The sequence below is a fragment of the Eutrigla gurnardus genome, assembly GCF_963514095.1.
Source record: "Eutrigla gurnardus genome assembly, chromosome: 13".
Taxonomy (NCBI): domain Eukaryota; kingdom Metazoa; phylum Chordata; class Actinopteri; order Perciformes; family Triglidae; genus Eutrigla; species Eutrigla gurnardus.
The window spans coordinates 16,654,671-16,677,300 of record NC_139936.1 but is presented as its reverse complement, the minus strand read 5'-3'; the positions used below and the strand labels follow the sequence as shown (position 1 = coordinate 16,677,300).

Sequence of the window (22,630 nt, the reverse complement as noted above, 5' to 3'; positions counted from 1 at the left end):
TGGCAGTAAGCTTTCCCGACAGAGCGACACATTTCCCGGAGTGCAAACCGGCGTTGACAGGTGGTTTTCCCACCGAGACGGAGACGGGTGCTGCCACCGTGTCATCCGCCAGGCGTATTTGTTTATAGGCAGGATGCTGTTGACGGGGCTCGTTAGAGTAAAACCACTTGATCTCCTCCACAATCCCCGACTTGCCCTTTGCAGTTCCCCGAGTCATTTGATAAATCCGTCCAGAATGGCTGAATCACTCTGAGGACGTCTGGCAACAGGGGCTGAAATAAGAACTGGGTTTTTGGCTGTTCTGATTCCAGCAGAGAGGGAGCCACAGCTCGTGTATTAAACTTGGATGCGGATGACAAGAAAGTCATTAAAACGCTGCATTAGGATCATTTCTGCTTAAAAGTTTCTACTTTTTGGAGTTTGGAAGAAAACTTTTTTGTTCCGTGCCATCTTTCTCTTTCAGCACTTATCCCCCCTGGTTCCCTTCTGTTAACCATCCAATAAGAAGGTAAAATGGGAATGTGGTGCAGTCCCATTGATCAATATTAGACTTTTCAGAAAATGGCAATATGTGCCCAATGTACTGGCAAACACAGAGGACTGGTCCGTTGGCTCCGGAGCAGAGGTGGAAGTGAAAGCTCGAGATTAACCCTCACTTGAAAGGCCCTGCCCTCATTTTTCAGGTGATGTTTCATTTAATAATCCGTTTGATGTCATTAAGGTAACTCTCCTTTGTTTTTACCGCCGTCATCTGTCATCTGAAATGTCATCGTTTAGCATGTAAGAGGTGTGACGCCTCATTCCAACTGCATCAGCTCGCCACACCTCAATTTTGGTGCTTTTCTCCATTTCATTTCCCGCTGCAGGTGTCCCCTTGCGTGGGCGGGATTCTCAGCTGATTGCCATAGCGATGCCGTGTGAAACCGCAGTGATGTAGCTGAATACTTTTTTTATCAACAATCGCAGAGGAACGTTGGCATTGGTCCATGGCGTGACCTTGTTTTGCAGGCTGCCATTTTGTAAAATCTAGTTTGAGTTGTTAAAACAAATTATAACTGATTTGAAATGATTTGCTAAATAGCTGCAGTGTCATACTCGTCTCAACTCTCAAAAATAATACAGTTTTTCATGCATTTTCTTGCTCTATTGTTTTCCAATTTCCTAATGTATGTTTTGTAACTCAAACACAAAAGAATTGTCTTTTCAATGTAACAATTTTTTGTGTGTTTTGTATTGATTTGATGGCTACCGGCACAATAGAGATCCTGCCAGCGTATTAATATGTGAAGAAATAGAAGAAACGCTTTTGTAAAGGAGTTAATAGTTGATCGGGAATCGCAAATCTTGCAGCACATTCTGTCAGAGAAACTTGGCTGAATGGATTAATTCACATAACGAAAGGAGACAAAACCTCGCCGGAAAATGGCAGCGTTGGTTGTTTGCTCAAACACTTAAAGTGACCTACATTTGAAGAAGAAGCAGCCTTGTGCAGTCGTGCAAATAATGAGCGTCGTCTCTCAGTAGAGAAGCAGAAGTAGCTCAACATTTTCTCCATTTAAGTCGTCTTAGTTGCCTAATCTGGCACGGCAATGACACGATGTGCGTCTGAGTCCGTATCGTATGTAGGTCGTTCACACCTTAGAGGGCTGCAGGGACGACTCATGAGTCAGCATGTTTGTACTTTAAGTCCCCTCGTCTCAAAGGGCTTTTTCCTTTTTTGTTTAGATGCCTAAAATAAGACATTTTAACACAATGACCCAATCATCACCAATGATTCCCTTGATAGAGACCTGATACTTTTTCATGCATATCTTATGTAAAATAAATTTTTATCCAAAAATGCAGGGAAGCTGCTTTTCAGCCCTGAGTCATGTCTGCAGGGGTCCGTTTCACAAAGCAGGTTTAGTGAAAACCTTGAGTTAGTTAACCCTGAGATGAGGGAAACTCTGGTTTTTCGGTTTCACAAAGCCAGTTCAGCATAAATCCGAGTCAGTTACCCGGGTAACATACTCCGTGAACCTAACCTGCTCGCTAGCAGGTTTGCTTCAACAAACCCTGAGTTTCTCCCTACATGTCTCCGCCTTTTTCCGGAATCTGAACCAACTCTGAAAAATTGTGCCGTCCTTTCATCGTCAACCTAATCGATACGGAAATAAAAGTGATTCTAGCAGCTTTGCGTCGGGAGAGGATTTTGATTACCTTTCCTTCCAATCACATTAGATATTATCTAAACAATATTCTCCGACATTTTCAACATTTCATATCGCGGACATAATCCGCAACCAGATTCTTTGCGGAGGTAGTGTTTTTGCGAACGAGAGATTTATGAAATGTTTAAGTACATTCCTGTGTTGAAATATCTGCTTATATTTACTGTTTAATATGTGAAATATGATTAAAATCATAAGCCTTAGTCAACGTATTTGCGCAATATTCTTATGCTTTATTTTCAACTGAAGCCACTTTCTTTCTGTGCCTGGGGGGATTGCACCCAATGAAAATGATAATTCATTCATTGCGCTACTTTGTGAACTACGGGAATTTAACCGCTGTCGCCTGCACCGGGGGCAGCGTTGCTAACCATTACACCACAGTGTCGCTCAGTAAGGCTGAAAATAAAGACTTATTACCTTTAGATCAATAGACTGTTTTATTTAGTTATACACATTAGATCGGGCAGTAATTGTCTGCCACCCCAACTATCGCTACTTTGCTGCAGTTACGTTGCTCCGCTTTCTCAGGATGAGCTCGTTTTCTACATAAACACTCAGTAATATCTAATGACGCTCTCCCCGTTGCCATGGTGAATCGTAGTATCGGAGCTCCATTGATGATGGCTTTATAGAGTCGGCAGGCACGCGCGTAACTCAGAGTTTACATACTCAGAGAGTTGACTGAACTAATTCAAAACCGCTGTTCTGAAACCGAAAACTCAGAGTTGCCCATCTCAGAGTTGATCAACTCAGAGTTCAGGGTTAGGTTCAGAGTTTGTTGAACCTGCTTTGTGAAACGGGCCCCAGGTTTTCTTGCAGCCAGTAGCAGCTTGTTGCATGAGACGCAAAATCTGTGCTGGAGTCCTAACGGCTGTGAGCACACAATAAGAACCGAAGGCTGCTCAGATGAGCATTTTAACATTTTAATCAACTCAGAGCTTCTCCCATCTGGATTCTAGCAGCTGGACAGTAAGAGGACACAGTGGTTTAGTAGGTCTTTTAGTAAATGAATCAAAATGAAACTGTGGATTCTGGCTCCTCCGCGAGCCGATGCAGTCAGAAACACACCGAGAGAGTCCTAAAACCAGGAAATGAGTCAGCATGTTTTGCACTTCCGGTTCCCTCATCTTGAGGTGTTTCCTGAGTGGGTTTTTAAACAAGATGCCTGAAATACGGTACGTGGTTGACACAAGCAAAATGCCCTACCCAAATTACCCCACATGTGAATTTTGCTCAACAACACATGTAAGGATCACGATTGTTTGTTTGTCACAGTGCTTATTCTTCGAGAATAATCCAAAATGAAATGGTAAAAAAAAAAAAACATTGGCTTTTTTGTTGTTGCTGAGGGAACCAGTTCAACGCCAACTTCATCCTAATATGTATTTTTATTGGATTTTGTATTTTGCACTGCTTTTATTATTTGTACTATCCTCTTATGCTGCTGTAACCCTCTACATTTCCCCACTGTGGGACTAATAAAGGATTATTTTATCTCATCTAATATGTCGTCCCTACAGCATTCTATTCCATTTGCACAACATTTAACCAGAACATCTGAAACAATCACTACTATATGATTGTCCAGTTTGCGTCTGAGGGGCGGGACTTAGCAAAGTCCTACATGTAGGATCCATCAATTCTTCTATATCATCCATTTCTCACCCCATAAGTGTGTGTATGTTAATGAACATGGTTGGTAAGGAGTTCAAACTGTTACCTTCCAATGTCTTGGAAGCTAAGTTTGTGTGAAATCGCTGCGAACCTCCAGCCGACTGCGAGTGAACAACAACGATGGCAGCGGCGGTTGAGTTAGAGGACCTGACAGCTACTGGCCATCGATCAGAGCCTTTTTTCTACTCGATAAACCTTTCTGACTGAGTTTAGATAAAAAGACCGATAGGAACAGATGCTGGTCTTTTGATTCACCCTCCACTGCTAAAGAGCTTCTTCTCATGTGGTTATATCCGTCAGGGAATTTATGACACAAAGCTGTGATTTGAGAGCAGCCATGATAAAAAAACAAAAAAGAAATGGACGCTCCCTCCACTGCATCCAGCAAATCACTCTCTGGTTCTCTGCTCGATGTGCTCTGTTCGGCATGTTTCTGAGATAAACACCGGCTTCCTGTTCATGGCTTTCAGGAGGTGGGGAGCCCCATTACCGATGCTACAACATGCAAGGGAGAGGTGCTCTTATCTCCACCGGTCGTAGCGGTCCACCGCCCTGGAAGCCTTCATGCTAATAAAGCCAATACAACTCAAATCACAACAGCTTTGTTTATCAAGAGCTTAACATAATGCCAGAGGTTACCTCATGTGTCTCTAAAGATATTCTACAATTTAAACAGAAGCAATCCAATTACATTCTATTTTACTATGAGTCATATTTCTATTTTATTACTGCTGCTATTGCTGGCTTTTATTATCATCATCGTTTTATCCACTGCTGTTATATCTAAAAATCTTTATATAGTCTCCTCATCTGTTGTAGGTTTGCAGGTGGAAAACAAAAAGGTGCACCGCGCTGCTCCATTTGTTGCTAAATCAGGCCGTCATTTGAACACAAACATTATCTTAGCATGACCGCAGCCTACGTAATAATTAATAGAACATTTTAAATTAATGAAAACGACACACCTGAGGTCTCAAGTGCCTGAGTAACCCCCCCTGCTGTTTTCTGTTCACATCATGGTAACTACGGTTGGTAAATTCATAAACGGTAGCTGCAGGTATCCTGCTGCAGCCAGCCGGCCTGCTGTTCATCTTCACATCGTGCTAACTAGTTGATAAAGTCATATAGCTCCGGGGTTCCATCAAAACAAAAAAAAAACAAAAAAAACGCCAATGGCTGATTTGAACTATTCAGGGCCCTTGTGCAGGAGAGGAAAAACAAGTGCCACAGTAACAAGTTACAAGTCATTTTCAATGGAGACGGGACCAGAAGCTGTGAACTGACACCTGATGTGTCGTTGTGTGATGGGGAGGACGCGCTACACACCTGAGCTGGTCTCAACTTTTCTCAGCACTCCATTGACGCCGAAATGCATCAACCAATCATGTTTTTGTTTCTATCTAGATCATTTCCGCCAGTTCCCAATAAACTGTACCACTTCCTTCCTGCTTTGATGCCAGGCTAGCTAGCTAGTTAGCTACAGGACCAAACAGTGATGAGAAAGCTATAGCTTTGAGGTATACCTCAGCATATCACTACAAAGTTACCCAGATGATATCAACATATTGCCGTTTATAAACGTCTCCTCTCAGTAGTGGACATTTGGAGGTCATGTTGTGGCTGTTTTAGGAGTCAGACTTAAAGTGCATTTAATTAAGTGAACATGCTTTTTTGTCGGTGTAGAAAAATAAGACCTGGGTTACTCTTTAAATAAATGAAAGGTTTCAGAAATAAAAGTGGGAAAGTCATGTCATGCTTTTTGGAATAAATGCTCTTCCTGGTGAATATATGCTTTTCATCTTTTAATCATTATCTGTATTTTTTTGCACAAATGTTGAGTCAGAAGCCAGCTTCTACTGGTGAATGAGGTTAAAATGATGGTGTTAATACTCAAAATGTGGCCCACCCATACGCTGCACAGTAAATCCCTGCTGAGCCACCTTTTCATTAAATTGACGCTTTATAATAATTATGTAAAATTTTGTTTAAATTATAAATTAATTCTGATAATTGTAATTGCTGCATTGCAGGACATGCAAATTACCTCGAACATGTTGTCCTCCAACTTTTTTTTGCCGTTGATACAAAAGGAAATCTTGCAGGGCTCTCGTGTTTCATGGCTAATCCAGTGTTCCCATTAATTACCTGCAGTCTAGGGCGGTCCGCCACAGTGTTATAATGAACCAAAGCTATTTTTGCCCTTTTCAACAAGTGGGAAACCGTGCAGTCTGCTCAGGGGACGCCACTCGGCAGGTCGGAGACAGCAGCTCAGTGCGGGAGGGTCCCCTCGTGGCCCTCACCTCACACACTTCCTCCATGGCGGTGAGCTGTAACCTGCTCTATGTCGGTTCAATTGGCCCCGGGGTGAAGGTGCCTCGCATCTCTGGGGACCGATGTTGGCAACCTTCTTCTTGAAACACGGAGGCGTCTCGTTAACCCACGCGTTGTGGGCATGACTTTTTTCCCCATGCCATAATCATTTGTATCCATACAACCAAGTTGTTAACACGATCACAACGTTCTATATAGTTCTATCTTCATTTTGATATCACTGTATATTTCACCAGATTGATATATTTAACAGAAAATTCACAATATTACAATGTTAGTTTTTTTCCAAAGTCATGCTACCCTAATTTAAATCAGATTGACCTGAGGAAGGGAGTTTTTTTTAACATTCAATCACATTCGTCTCCACCATTTTACCTCGACTCTGCATAGCATGACCCACTAACAACCCCCACCCCCCCCCCCCCCAAAAAAAATAAAAAATAAAAAAATTCTATGTTCTTACCTATAGTTTTTGATCATAGTGTCACTGTTGTTCTTAAGGTATGTTTGCTGAACAGCTAAAGCGTCTGCTAAATGCCCTAAATGTAAATGTTAACCATAATCAGAAGAAATGCCAGGTTCACTGGAAGCTCTTTACCTTATGCTAAAACCAACAGGATAGTGCAAAAAATATGATTCTACAACACATTTTCAGCTCAGATTTCACTTTTCCTGCAGAAAAACATCCATTATCTTATTTTTTGCCTACTATACGTCATCAGAAGAAAATATCTCACATCTGCCAAATAACAACCATAATAAGGATTGTTTCATCTGCCTTGCCCATGTGCTCGTGTGCCTCCTACCTACGCATTAAGAGCCGCGGCAGATGTCTTCAAGTAAAGCCGAGGACATTACACTTTAGTTCTCAGAACAACATTAGCACATTAACGTCATCCTCCATCAGGGTCTCATTATGTCCGCTCAAGCTCGCCGTGCAGCGCCGGCTTCCACTGGGGCTGTTCGGAAAATTCTCCCCTGCTTTTTCAGTAACCGGAGCACTTAAAGTGCTGAGGCTTTGTTACAAAATGAATCCCAAAATTAGCCACCATTTCACTCTGCCCACATTCATATTGCATACCAGCAAAACTGGCTGGTGCACAAGAGCCCATGGCACACAAAAACAGCACACACACACATATATGCATGGGCAGAGAGCCATTAGAGTCTATCTTATCTTCTACCTATCTTTCGGCGAGGGGGATATTTGATAGCACATGATTTCTTGTTCCTCCCAGGGAAGACAAACTTTTATCTCCCGACTCCATTAGGCCCCATGCCTACTTCTTAGCACTGTAACCAGAGACAGTCCCAACCCACAGCCATGTGCCCTTTTGAAATGATACCCAAGTTCAAGCCTGCAAAATCTGAAATCAAGCCCAACAAACCCAAAACATACCACTAACAACCGACACACAATGTGATGAGATGTGACACGAAACAACAGCAATTAAAACTACAGTGGCTTGTAAACAAAGGAGTTCTTTTTTATTCCTCTATCTGCGTCTGGATGTGGAGCTAAATGCAGATTGATACACCATTATGGCCCACATGAGTGAAAAGCCATCACTTCAGTAATTCCTCTGCTGCTGGATTCAGCGGTGGTATAGTGCAGGGAATGTGGGGAAGGGAGGGGGCGCTCACTTTATGTCCCCACATTCATCCCCTTTTTTCTGTTTCTGCTTCAGGTGGCATCTCTAAAACGTGTTTTACTACACCATATCGATCACATTAAATCCAATCATTAGGACTTCGCTCCTTTTGTGTTTTAGAGCATGAATCTGTCTAAATTACACCTGAATTAGCTTCATTTTCTCTACAAGTGCAAGTCATTTTGTTGCAGATCGACCAAATGAGCAGGGGGGGGGAAATGGTGAATCTACGGGTAATGTGGTTCTGGGGCAGTATGAGGCATATGGTGCAGGGCTGCAGCAATAGGAGGAGATGAACAATGGAACCCATCACCGCTATACTGCCAGTACCCAGGGTTATTTCCTGTTTTTTGTAATCTGTCCACACGAGAATGCAAAAAACATTTTAAAAGCCACGGTCTCTGAAGAGAGCATGCACATAACATTTCAAGTGCATCGCTGCCTGTCCTGACCAATCAAATAAGTCCAGAACACTGACACTGAAGAGAAGCAGTTAACCAGTCTAACCTAGGATATCTACTCGGAAAAAGTCAAAGGAGATGTGATACTCCCACACCGAGGCGACTCCATGCAGATGGTGGAATGAAGGGGTATTTCCAGGAGGAAGGTATCGATCCTGGAGAAGATCCACTTGCCTGGTGACATGATAACCAAGCACGATGCTTATTTCTGTCTAAATTATCCATCCATCCATCCATCCATCCATCCATCCATACATACATACATACATACATCCATCCATCCATCCATCCATCGTATACCGCTTATCTTGTATTTGAGGTCGGGGGGGGCTGGAGCCGATCCCAGCTGACATTGGGCGAAGGCAGGGTACACCCTGGAAAGGTTGCCAGTCTATCACAGGGCTGACATGTAGAGTCTGTCTAAATTATCCAGAACGTAAATGAGTAATTTAACAGAAATAATCTGTTTCAATCATGTTAATTTTTAACTCCTTTAACTCTTCAGCTCAACAATTTGGAAGGAACAAGTAATGCAAAGTGAACAAACTAGAAGCACAGATTGTAGGTTGCAATGTTAAAAAAAAGTGAAACTACATTTGTGGATCTGCCCCATGGTTCTGATCCAGTCTTTAATGGGATCTTCCTTGGCCAATCCTGCACCCTGCCACAATGTTTCATGTACATTAGTGTTTTCTTGTAATCCTGGGTACAGACAAATAAACAGACGAACTGGGCAGGTAAAAATTAAATGGAAAGGGGGTTTGCGTTCTTACAGCAACCTGCACGGTGGCGCTGTTCTGCCACCACAGTGTGGTAATTTCTATAGTTGAACAGTTATTTTGCCAAGGAAGGTTCACAACTGAGTAAAACGGCCTGCAAACATCTAAGGGGCAGCCATGATAAGAGCTGGTCAAATTCTCTAAATGCTAAGGAAAAGTGTTTCAGAGCTTCCTTTCATATCTTCTTTTGTGTAAGCTTTTCTGAGCACTGCAGATGTCTTCATGCATTCTTCTTTTCCTTGACATCATGACATTTTGCATCCAGGTTAAGTGGTTTTTAAAAGACATAGGACGTCATTCTTTGGACTATTCGACCGTAGTTAGTGCTGCAGTCCAACTGAGTAACACCTATGTTCGGATTCTCTGCAGGGAGTTAATTGTGTGGGCACTCGGGGTTTGCTGGGGTTGTGCCGTGTCACTGATTCTGTTTGTGATTTTCATGGTCAGAATGTGGAGGAGCAGCTTAGTGGTGTAGAGTACGCCAGTTAGGGGTTATAAGGGTTGCATCACTTCCTCTTGTGTATGATGTGGTTCTGCTGGCTACAAGAGGCAGGAGTCATCTGCACTTTATGAGGAAGCAGTGTGTTAGCACCTCCACCTTTGGATTGCACCCTTTGGGGTCAGGAAGGTTTTTTGTTTTTTTTGTATGGCAAAAGCATGACTTTACCTATTCTTCCTCTGATTGGCTTACCCTTATTTTCTTACCCAAATCATAACCCATATCAGTCCTCAGGCCTTAACCTAACCAACCCAATTAATTAAGTGCTAGCCAAGCAACGACAGAGTAGGACAGGTCATGATTTTAAAAAAAATTACCCCTCCAGCATGCATCCCAATGATGCGGGCAGACCTAGAACTTGCTTGAAGGATGATCCTGTATGACTCATGATCTTGAGGCGACACCAGCCCCGTCCCCAAGTTCTGGTCTACCACTATGGAGTCCACACCATCAACTATCATATAAGGGCAAAAAAACAGATAAAAAAAGATTGAACCTCCCTGTCCTGAATATCATCATACCTGGGTAAGTGTCACCAAGCACCATCCCAAGAGTCGAAGTTGGAAGTAAAAACACTAGCACACGCATCAATACTCCTGTGACGGCTCAGGTATTATAGCTGAATCCGCTGACTCGTCAACAGCGACAAAGACTTCCTTTCTCTCGTAAAAAAGAAAATCAAACCTTTACAGCCTAGTTCTCAGCCCTGGCAGCAAACATGAGGTAAGACTAAATAAAATCATATCTAGGAAAACTAGGAGTCTCCAGGAGTCTATAGTGGTGGAAAGAGGGTGTGTGTATGTGTGTGGGTGTGTGTGTGTGTGTGCGCGAGGTGCATTGCCTGGGCCACATTCGGTTAACAACCCCATTAACTGGCTCACAAAGCAACCCCGGGGCAAAGATAACATCAATCCCAGCTTTAGAGGCCATTATATTTCAGCCTGAGATATACGCACCGTGCTGGGAAACGAGGTGAGGCTGCGGTAGTGGAGTAGCTAGAAGGGTGGTAAGGTGTCACCGCCAACCCCCCCACCCCCCCGACCACCCGGCAACCCCATCCTGACCGCAGGCGCGCATGCACACACACACACACACACACAGGTTACAACGCTCCAACAAGCCCCCACTAGGCTACTTGGCAGGTGAGGACTGAGGTTGTTTATCTGCTTCAGTCAGCCCTTCGCACTCCACACACACACACACACACACACACACACACACACACACACACACACACACACACACACACACACACCAACAAATGCACTAACTACATATATTCTACGACATGCAAAGACACACTATCAATGCAATACAAACACACATACGTGCACCAACAGACATGCATAAATAGGTACAAACCCACACCTCAGCAGATGCACACCCACACACACACACACACACACAAACTCACACACACTCGCCCAAACATCCTTGTATCAGGCACACACACACACACACACACACACACACACACACACACACACACACACACACTCGCCCAAACATCCTTGTATCAGGCACACACACACACACACACACTCGCCCAAACATCCTTGTATCAGGCACACACACACACACACACACACACTCGCCCAAACATCCTTGTATCAGGCACACAAACACACACACACACCCCTACACACAGATACGCTCTTGTTATGTACATATGCCCATGTGCGATACCGATACAGGCAGTGTAAATTCATACTACACACACACCCAGATGGGTGAACTACACACACAATGCACATTAAATCTCACACAAACACATGACAATATGTACACAGGGATATATACTTACACGCCCCAAACACACACACACACACACACACACACACTTGCAATACAGCTTCTGCAACGTATTGAAGGCAAAGCTTTGTCCACTCGCTGCTCACCAATGATAACATTCACATTCCACAGATGCTGGAGAGAAAGGTCAATGATTTTTTTTTCTCCCGCCCTTTTCTTCCCTCCTGCTTGGTGGGTGACTATCGAACACGGGGATTCTGCACGGCTGCATGTTTGTGTGCGAATGCTTAACAGCCAGATTCCACCAAGGGAGACTTAACTGCCTCAATTAAAATCACATAAAGAAGAATGTTTGAGTCCTGACAGCATAAACATGTCTCCTCTTCAAATATCAAGACTACAGATGATGATGAGATGGATGCCATTTTCCCTCTCACGCGCCCAGCTTTAGGGGGCTGGTGAGTGACAGCCCCACCTATCTGGGACATATGGGTGGGAGGGAACAGCTTTACACCCAGCACCCAGAGGACCAGCCTGCTCTCCCTGAAGGTGCTCCGCTGAGCGTCTCCCATATTGGGTGACACGTGTGAGAGTTTTCCTGGCGACTGTGGGAGGAAACGCTGCAGGTTTCTTCACAATAGGATAAAGGACAGTTTACTTCAGGGGATGGAGTTGAGAAAAAACCACCTACACCCAGCTTACTAATCTCCTGAGGCTGGAGTTCTTGGTTTACGTTCCAGTGAGTAGCATCAAACGGACGTTTGAAGGTGAGCGTAGGATGCCGGTGTAGTTGTAGCTTTGCTGCATGTGGATCAACCACTGGAGGTCCTAAATTAATTTACAAATATATTTTATAAATCCGTTTTATTCAATAGATCAGCAGTGACATAATTTTTTTAACCATTATCACTATCTCTTCGTCGGTATGTGGACCTTCTACAGGAAATATGCTTCAATTTGCAAGGTTATAATGTTTCGACCCAATTTTTTTTTAATCATAGCCAGTTTATCCCATAAGAACTGGTGATGGACAGATGATTAACTTGTTCCACAGAAAGTAAATGTGTGGAAATCTCCTGAATGCGCCAGTATTGTCCAGGTCCTTCACAGCAGCAACTGTAGATTGAAGCAGACAATATTCTGTTTCTATATTCTCCTGCAGGTTTTCATTCTTGGACACTTGATCCCTCCACTGAATGACAGACTAATGAAATTTTTCGGCTGCAGCTCCTTATATCATGGTGAGGCAGATTTCATTACAGGCTTTACAGACTGACACCCCAAACACAGTTGAGTCAAATCCTAATCCCATATTAGTCTAAGCCTTGGTAATATTCTTTTCATATAGGTGCCTTGATATTTCTCAGGCTCTTGTGTCACAGATAGATATCAGCACAGTTATTAGCGGAGTCAAAGGCATGAATGACAGCTGTGCCAACTTAACAGACAGATTCACTCGACTAATAATGCCTCCAAACAGCCCTGTGATGAAGTGACTGGTATCATACGCACCATAAACACTCTGAATATGATTTTAATGAAAGCATCTGTCACTGTTTTTATTCGACTGTGAAGCAAATGATTCAGAAACTGCTGAAAAGTCAGAAACTTCCCAAATGTAAAAAAAAACATCAACCAGGAAATCTTGTGAAAAGCTGTTCCTCAGAAACGGTGATCTTTTGGTTGTTGTTGGCAAATCTGTTGGCAGTGTAAAAACATAAAAGAAGATGTGTATTCATTTTTTTATAGTCCCGCATCACCTTATGGGCAAATACAGTGGAGGCTTGCTCTGCCCATGCTGTGGGGCCCCGGGGCCACCAACCACCAAACAGTAGCCTGTAAAATAATAGCACCTGATTTATGTCACTTATTTCATAAACAAACAATTTCATGAAACAAATTGTATTTACTGCTGTTGGTTTTTCATTTGGCTTCTTCCCACTAGATTGTACATAGGTGTGAATTCTTGCCTTTATTAATCCAAATTTGATATGTGATGGACATATTTTTAAAGATCCTTCACAATGTTCAGAAGCATGTTCAAACGGCGGTGCACGGACACTGAGCCAGTCATTATTAATTGGACAATGCATGTCCATCACGATGTATATGAGGTCTTCACTGATGTAAAACGTCTCGCTTCAATCCTGAATAAAGTCTTTTGTGGGAAAATGGATCTGATTTTGCCATTGCCGGTCAGCTTTTGTAATTCAATACGCCTTCGTTAGCATGGAAATAAGTGGATGAAGCCTTTTACGATAACAAGAAGGAATTTAATCAGAATATTCTCAAAAATGGCATTGGCTCATTGAGCAGGGCTGCACACGGACCATGAGAATAAAAGGAAGTTATCTTGATTCTCATTTCTTGCTGCCTTATTAAGATTTTATAATGTGTTTAACTGATCTGATGGGAACTGAGTTAGGGAGTCCAACCAAACCTGGACTCCAATGTGCCAAGGTTGGAAGAGAAAAGTCCCGTCTTTAAGGAAATAATCCACCCTCCTATCCTCTTAAAATGTAGTGTGTTGTCATTTTCCCTCAACCTGCCTCACCTGCTTCACTTCTACATTTCCCAGAATGCCTTGGGGTGTGAGCTTCTCGCCTGTATTCCTGTAGGTGTTTGCGAGCAGAAAAATATCGATAAATTTCCATTTGCATTGGAGCTGCGTGGCATTTTGTTCCAGTGAGGCTGCTCTGGGTGGAAGAGACGGAATCGTTTTTTCTTCTATGATGGAAGAAAAGTGCTGTGTCTAGATAGAAGGTGTTGACAGATTCACACTAACCTGGGAGTTACATGCCCTTTAACCATTAAGATTTCCATTAAAAAAAAATCGGTTGCACAAAACCTCCATAATTATTTTCCTTAAAATGTTCACTTAAGTATTTAAGGTCCACTTATCTTGGTCTTATACTTAAAGAATCTCTTGAAATTAGTTAAACCTTTGCAATAAATACCTTAGCAACTAAGTAAGAGAAATAAACTTAAGGCACCTCTGACTCCGTCTCAACCAAACAATGTATTTATGTAATTAAAATAAAAGTTTTAAAGGGATTAGGTGCAACACGGGTAAGGGGTTTAGGTTTCCCTGAACTTTACAATCACAAGCCAATTTTACAACATGTATATGTTCTTTAATTTGCCGGTGACATTCAAATGAACTTGCTAATCAGCAGTAACAGCTGCTGACAATGTTTATATATAAATTATATATATATATATATATGGAACTAGAATAATCTATAAAAAAATGCAATCAATATCCGAGCACTTGGCGGGATCGCCCATCCTCCGGTGTTGTACAGCACACATAGCAGATATAAATGGTGTCTGCTGCTGCGGGAACTCAAGGGCATTGTCAGCTTTATCAGGCCGTAGTGATTCATCAGGCTAGTTGGTAAATAAGAGATGCTATCAGCTGCTCCTGGTGGCATTGAGGGCCCATGTCCTAATCAATAGCGTTCCAATTCTTCACTGATCTCCTCCTCTGATTAGCTGAACCAATCCAACACACAATGTTGCTGTCTATTACCGAGTCAGGACAAAGCCTTCCCGTTAAGACCGCCCTTATCTCTGTTTTTTTTTGCATTTAGCACTGATAGAAGGCGGGTGTGCGGCAGGTGCTATGGCGAGGACATCCTCGGGCTCCTCTAATCGCTAATCCAGCCAGGCGGTTGAGCGTGGTGAAGTTGTTGAGAGGTTACCAGTTGGTGCACTGAGGCACGGAGACAAAGGGAGGCGAGGTAAAACAGCTCATCATTTTCCAGTCTCCTTTAAAATGGAAGCGAGAGGAGTGGGCACAGAGAAGGGGGGGTTGGGAAAAAGAGGGGCATGTGGGCCGCCATTCAGTCGGTGAGGAGACGTGATGGCAGCCGGCACTTACCGACGTGGGAACGCTCACGAACAAGCCGAGTCTAATTTGAGTTAATGAATGGGGAATATGCTTCAAATTTCCCCTTCAAAAACGATCACAACTGAAGGGAGAGGAAATGAATCTGCATGAATCTGCATTAACCAGTCCCCATTCTGAATCACTTGTCTTTTAAGGTATATCCAGCATGTCCGAGACGTGCTGAAAGCAACCATTATTAACCAGGAAAGTCTCTTCAAAGAGAAACTGATCAGAATTATTTAAAAGATATGACAGTAACGTGAAAATCCCTGTCGATCCTAAATCCCACTTTATTGTGCAAAGAACACTTTACCCATAGTTTAGATGTGTCCATTCCATTGGTAGTCATCCATCCAAGGTGGTATAAGTTACAACACCTTTAAATATATAATATATAGGAGGTGCAAGTAGATTGGTCATTTAATATGTAGTTGTGTAAATAAGCAGGATAATGTATAGTGAGGTCATTTTGCAATAATGACCAGCTTTTTGTACTTTTTTAATTGAAAAATGGGAATTAATTCACACTTTGCAAACTCGCCTAGTGGGCCAGATCCTTTTGGTTTCTGGCTCTTGGAGTACATGTGACACCCCTGACGGTGAAGTGTAAGAAAATAATAATATCCGTATTAATTGCGCTCCTTCATATAACTCACTCACTGAAACTACAATATGCTTCTTCGTGGTGGAAGTCCCGCCTCCCTCCCCTCAGCTGGTGGGGTTTGCGCCCCAACACCTGTCTCTGAAAAACACTCCATCCATCTTAAATCCAGCCAGAGGTTTAAGCGAACACTTGTTGCCGTGGTTTCGCAGCATTTGGTGGTGGTGTCGCCATGCCTGTGGTCATTTAAAGAATAAAGTGCCACCTGAGGCTAGCTTCTGTTTCAACACTTTTTTATTTATTTTTCTGAAAAATTATATTTAGGTCCGAACTAAAATAGGTGTATAACTTCATTTAAACATGCATATTGTATTCAACACAGGAAAAAGCGTCCAACAGTGTCCCTTAATTGTGGTTCAGTGCTTTTTTTATTTAATTCTGCATGAGCTAGGCTACATTTACATGCACCGATAATCCAGTCCTAATGACATTAAAGCTCCTTCTTCCAACAATAGGCCTTTTTCATGGCATGCATATTGTCATTGCAGCAGAACCACAGGTGTAACTAATAACATTAACAACGCGGCAGCTCCATTACCTACAGTAAGCCGCGACCACATGCACGGCGCCGCAGCCTCGGAAGCGGTTAAACGTGAAGTTGAATTAAGTCTTGATTAATGCTGTTAATTAGATTATTAATGTGCTTTACCTGCCCGCACACGTTGAACATCTCTGCTACTGTACATGTGCGTGTCGCCATCTACGGACACTTTAGAGGCTAAACGCTATCTGGTGGAGCCATTTACAGTGCAGCACTGTGTCTTTTCCTCCAATGTTGGAAGAATGCATTGTTTAATTACAGTGTTTTGCACAAAGATAAGCACATATGTATCACAGTAGCATCTCAACCGGGACAGTTTGAGGTTGAACGCCGGAGGGAAACTGTGATGCTGCTGCGGAGGCGTCTCAGCCATTAATCATACTATCTTCTGTAGCATGGAAACAAGAATATTAATAGAACCGTCCTCATGTTAACAACTCAGAGTAATGGCTTATTATTAGACATAATTGAGTGATTAAGCATATGTGCTTTTATTTTGCTCATGACCATTCTTGCTACTGTCAGAAACATGTAAGAACAAGAGACAGCTATCGGATGTGTATAAAAAATTGCCTTCTTCAAAACCAGCTAAAATAAAATTTACTTATATAATTCATATACCATTGGACCAATTTTTGTCTGGATATGACCTAATTTAAATATGTGCAAAAGGGCACGGCTGCACCGAGAAGCTGTCTGCCTGACTGCACGGTTAAGGGCGCATTAAAGCAGTTTGTTTCTGTCCCATTTGTGTAGGTCTGGTGGCTAATTGCCCCTTATATGTGGAAGGAAAATGGGGTCTCTCATAGTAATAAATCCACAGAGAATTCTCACCAAATTGACCCCCAGCTCCCCTCAGATCTAGGAGCATTTTAGCATCTTTCAGCTCATTGTTTTGGTTTTTGGTATAACATAATTTATGACATGCTGAAGCAAGGACACGTTCTAAAATGAACGCTAAAGTTTGTTAATATTCGCTAACATGAGCCACCATGTCATCATGGACAGCCAAGGCTGCAAAACTCTTGAGTATTATGGATTGAGGTGTCTTACTTCTTATGAATTGAACGGCAATAATGCGTTTTTTGTTATTTTTAAAGCTCCTATAGCGGCGATCTGTTAAGACGGCAGCTGGATGTTGCAGCCTTGAGCAGGTTTGGGTAGACTTCCTCACTCTTATCTGTCTCATCCACTGATTGGCGTCCCTCCTGCTGAACGCCGGCTGCTTCATGTCGCATTGGAAGTGAGCTGACGGATACCTCCAAGCGAACTTCCCCTTTGTCCTCGGCGCAGAACGGAAAACAAAAAGTTCCAAATTTCAGGGGTTTTTTTTGCCATTATCAAGTGAACGACAATTTCACAGCACAGCAATCACACCGTAATGAACTTCCAGAAGCAATTAAAGGCTCTTTCCTGTGGAGGGGACCTTCATGAATACAAGAAAGAAGGCTTTCTCGCCGCCTCTAATCACAGAGCATTCCAGCCGAGGTGTCACACCGGCTTTGTTTTTTTGCCAGAAATCCCTTCAGGAGGCCTCACTCAGGTCCTCTAATCAACACGCTGCCACCAGACAAAAAAATATGATGGGACTTAATTGGCACGGCCCCGGCACCACTTCCCCTCGCACTGTATTGACCGTCGACGTCATCGTAGCAGCATTCAAGCATCACTTTAGTTTAACCAGGCGGTCCGGCCCGGGGGTCCACATACATCTCCTCAGTGATTAGTCATGGTTCAAACATAGAATCACTTAACTCCTCTACTCACTTTAATTCCTTGACATGAAAACAGAAATAAACAGAGTGCAACTGGGACTTAAACCCAATGGGGGGAAAGAAATAATTATATAACAAGCAAGTGCAATTTAGACTTTAAGCCATGATTAAAAGCACAAGAGAGTTTAGAAGCAAGCCAGGCTCATTGAGGCTTTAATATAACCCCTTTCATTTTCCCAGTATAATATTTAATATAACTAATAAGAGGAACAATAGGCCCATAAAGCAGTGGTTTGCTGCGATGGATACGGAGAGAGAAAATCAGGCTCAAGCCACGCTGCCTTGTTATGTACGGCTCTATTAATACAGCCAAATAACATTTAAAGGGCTACTCCAGTGATTTAGTTTTAAACTATAAAGTTGTGAAACTCATCTTTTTACTTTCTGTCAAGCACCATAACCACAGGATCCTACATTTACCATAACTTGGTAGCATGAATTAAATATACATAAGAAGTGGACATAATCACTGTGAGGTCACCTATTGGTTTGTAGATTACCTTTTTTAAGTCTCCAGTTTGGCATTTTGGCCATTGATATCTTGGTCTTTGTCGTTTGTTGTGTTTTTTTGGAACCAGATGTGACACAAGAGGGCGGAGCTAAGCACAACCAAACGCTTAATATGACATTTTTATATGAAGCCAAAATGGAACAGGAACAACTTCCGGTCCGGATAAAGCTGTGGTAGTGATCTGTCCATCACAATGTAGCCATGCCCCCAAACAATAATCTGCTTCATCATCCATTTAAAATTTACAAAATGGACATCAAGCTATATTGAAGAAGAAACTAGTGATTAACCATAAACTAATGCTTACAATGTTTACTGAGGAGATGAATCTCATGAGTTTCGGGGCACTTCTGCATTCTTTGCTCAGAGTTGAGGACTAACTAAACTCTCTTGATGTATAAATTGTTGGAAAGCAAAATATTGATTTCCTATCAAAATGCTGCAAGTTGTTGTGGAGAAGGCTTTCCCCTCCAATTTTAAAATCTGACTTCAAAGTTAAAGCACCATGTCGGAAATATTTTTCACAGATGCATTTTTTCTGTTAAAGTTCGAATAATTTCGGGGTATTTCACACGGAGGATTCCCGTCTGCGCTGTTTCGACTCTCTTCACTGGTTTGAAGTATTGTGAATAAAATGACAGTTGCGGGGTTTTCTTTCGGTGGAATTGGTGGTAAAAGAAAAAATACATAACTCAATTCTGACTAATCTAGTCGTAGGTTTGGCTGACGTAGGCTTCTGACTTGCCCAAACCGGTAGTATTAATTTGCCGTTAAGTGTCAGCATGCGTTTTTTCTATTTCCACTGCCTCTCCACTCTCTAGACACACTAATGAAATTCTTCCACTGTAATCTCTTTAAAGCAAGGACGACCAAACACCGATTCACTGGTAATGAACTCTAACCGTACCAGCCCCTCAAATGATTATATTAATTCAAATATGTTATTAAAGAACTGAAATACTCAAACGTGAAATAAACTTGCAGTTTTACGACCATTTGTTAGCTGAGAGGAACTCAGTTTGAGATAAAAATCAAACTTCTACATTTCTAGTGACGACCTTGTGGAAACTACCTGAATGTGTGCTGATGTGATACAGTATCGCCCTCCATCTAGTGACGCAAGGAGATTAAAATAAGCATCCCGCACATATTGCTTGACTCAGCTACCGAATCTGACTACCTTTGTTGGCTTTTAGTCTTCCACCATCTGAAGTATCGATGGTCGGGACCTGAAAGCGCCTTTAAGCAGAGTGGAATACCAGAGTGATGAACAATGAAATGAAATTGTCCTTCCTGTGTTTTCAGACGTTCGTATCCAGAATAAAAGCCTGTGGCCTTTGTACACTTTCCAAGAATACTCGGCAGATGCTTTCTCCAAATGTTATTGCATCGTGCTGCTGAATTAAATCCTCTCTTCTCACCTTGTTGTTGAAAGTAAGTGAACAGAGAAAACAATGCTCGCACTCTAATAATCATTTCTCAGAAGGAATAGAAAACTGTGGATTCGAGTGAAGGATTAAACTGAGATATGGAGAGCAACTATGTTCCACCACATCTTGTTGAATTCAACAACATTCATTTAAAACCATTTCTAAGTCTCAGGTGTCCGTTTCCACTCATTCCATGGATAGTGTCAAAATAAACTTCCAACGTAGGTTTATGGTTCCAATTCTTAAACTTTCTTTCTGCTTTTAGTCCAGACTGCACCTCCCTTACAAACATGGCACCTTGGACTTTGATCCCCTCACACGTACATCTGTTGTGCTGAGCATTGTGAGTCAGAACAGCCAGAAAAATAATGCCGACTCGCATACTGCAAAATGTGCCCTGACGAAGAAGAACATCCTGGTATTTTTCTGCATTTTCCTTGTCGTTGCATAAGCAGAGCGCCCCCTCCCCTTCAGGCAAACTCTGCTCATGATTACTCATACTCGTGAATCATACCAAATAATCAGATGGCTGCAAAACATGACATGTTGGCATCGGCATGAAGAAGGACTCAGGGTTTGGTCTCACCAGTGTTGAGGTCCTTGTACTCGTGGGAGAAGTGCTCGTTCTGGTGAACCCACTCCCCGTTGCATTTGAAAAAGATCTGCAAGGCGGGCGCGGCTCGACACCGCAGCTTGATGGGGTTGCTCTTGACGATGTAGGCGTCCTCCGGCTCCTGGATGAAGTGCGGCAAGGTGCCCTGCACCGAGGGCACGGCGTCGGGCTGAGCATCGCCGACGGCACCTGCAAAAAGAAACAAAACGACATCTCGGTTACTCATCCTGGATGTCAGACATGAACGACGGTGATCCCTTTCAGCTCGATACACAATGCAGCAGCAGAAAACACTTTCAACCGCATAACGGCGACGACTTACAGATTTAAAACGATTGCTCGGTGGGAAATGGTTGAATTCAAAAGCTATAGAAAAGGCAAAGTAAAATCTGAGAGTATACTGAGAGCACAATTCGTCCCCCCGTTGGAGCAGAAACTGTTCTCCCCGGAGCAATTTGCAGATGAATGAAATTAGAGTGGACCGAGTGGAGAGGAATTAAGAAGGACTGATTATCCAAACCGTTGTGTTATCTCAGCCACAAGGCCTGGATTTAGTCAACAACAGGAAAACACCACTCTCAGATAGTGAGAGCTTGAATTGTATTTCCTGGTGTGAAGGTAGGTCTCGACCTCACATGGCGTCCTGCGCCGGCCACCTAAAGCACGGAGAGCCTCGCGGGCGAGGAAGATAGGGGGAACAGGATGTTTGTGCTGCCTCCATTCGCGGGATCCTTCTCAGAAATTACACCTCAGTCCCATCAAGGCAGCTCCAGCTAAGCTATTCAGTGCCGTAAAAAAGCCCATGAAAGCTATTATGCCCCACCATCAAATCCAATTCTGTCCCCCTGAAATTGAATCGGCCCTCTCACCACCTCGCTCAATCAATGTTGTCCTTGTTAAATGGGTAAATGAATGGATGCGGGTGTAAAGAGAGGCCACACATAAAACAAACAGGCGGCGAGGAGAACGGATGGATATAATATGCTGACATTACCTACAGCGGGACGGGTAGATGTCTCTATCACATCCCTCCTTTGGCTATTAAAAAAAAAAACATTATAGCCGGATTTCTTTGTGTTCAACTTTTCCTGGAAAAATGAAAAAAAGGAGCAAGACACTGAGAGAACTGCTGCAGATGGATTCTGATCAAATCTTCCATGGAGGCGGCACGGTGAGTTATATGATACGTTAATATATATAAAGATGATGAGACATTTGCTAACAAAAGTTTGAGCCGTACAAGCAATACAATTATGGATTAAGTCATAAAAAAATGCATTATTGTGTTGGTATGTAAAAAAAATGTAGCTAATTTAATCCCTGATTTAATGCTCCATGGTCAGTGACATCATCGATCAGACACACCCACAATGGTGCAATTCATGGTAACTTTATTGTAACATGTGTATGAAAGGCTACATTATGGAAACATCTACTTTGGATATTTTTTTTGTATACCAGCAAGTATGTAGCATTACAATTATTGTCTTTATAAGTCCTTTTAAAATGTGTTATGATTATTGTTATAAAGCATTATGAATATTTACGAGTAGTTATACATATTAGACTCTACTACAAGCAGATTATAATGCATTATAAGTGTGTGTGCATTATAGACTTGGCCTTTGTAGAAAGTGCAACCACACTCTCCATTAGGTGAGTTACATGTCAAAGTTGCATGCAGAAATATCTTCGCTGTAAAAGCAGGTAAGTGACATTGTGTGTGATAAGTGGAGTTAATCGGGGGAGAAAATAAAATCAGAAACTTACAGGATATGACTGGAATGAGAATGAGTGCAGCAATTTTTACATAATCACAGAATCACAGGCCGAAAAACAGTCAGAC

General features: G+C 42.5%; 2 protein-coding genes across 3 annotated transcripts in view; both read right to left on the bottom strand.

The window, feature by feature from the left end:
* The window catches only part of unc5db (unc-5 netrin receptor Db), a 135,465-nt gene that overhangs the window by 55,303 nt on the left and 57,532 nt on the right, over window positions 1–22,630 (bottom strand). For both annotated transcript variants that reach the window (XM_084024635.1, XM_084024636.1), the window contains exon 2: window positions 20,758–20,973. In XM_084024635.1, the coding sequence (XP_083880761.1) occupies window positions 20,758–20,973 (216 nt within the window). The remainder of the gene's footprint in view (window positions 1–20,757; window positions 20,974–22,630) is intronic.
* The window catches only part of hdr (hematopoietic death receptor), a 119,761-nt gene that overhangs the window by 66,469 nt on the left and 30,662 nt on the right, over window positions 1–22,630 (bottom strand). The window lies entirely within an intron of this gene.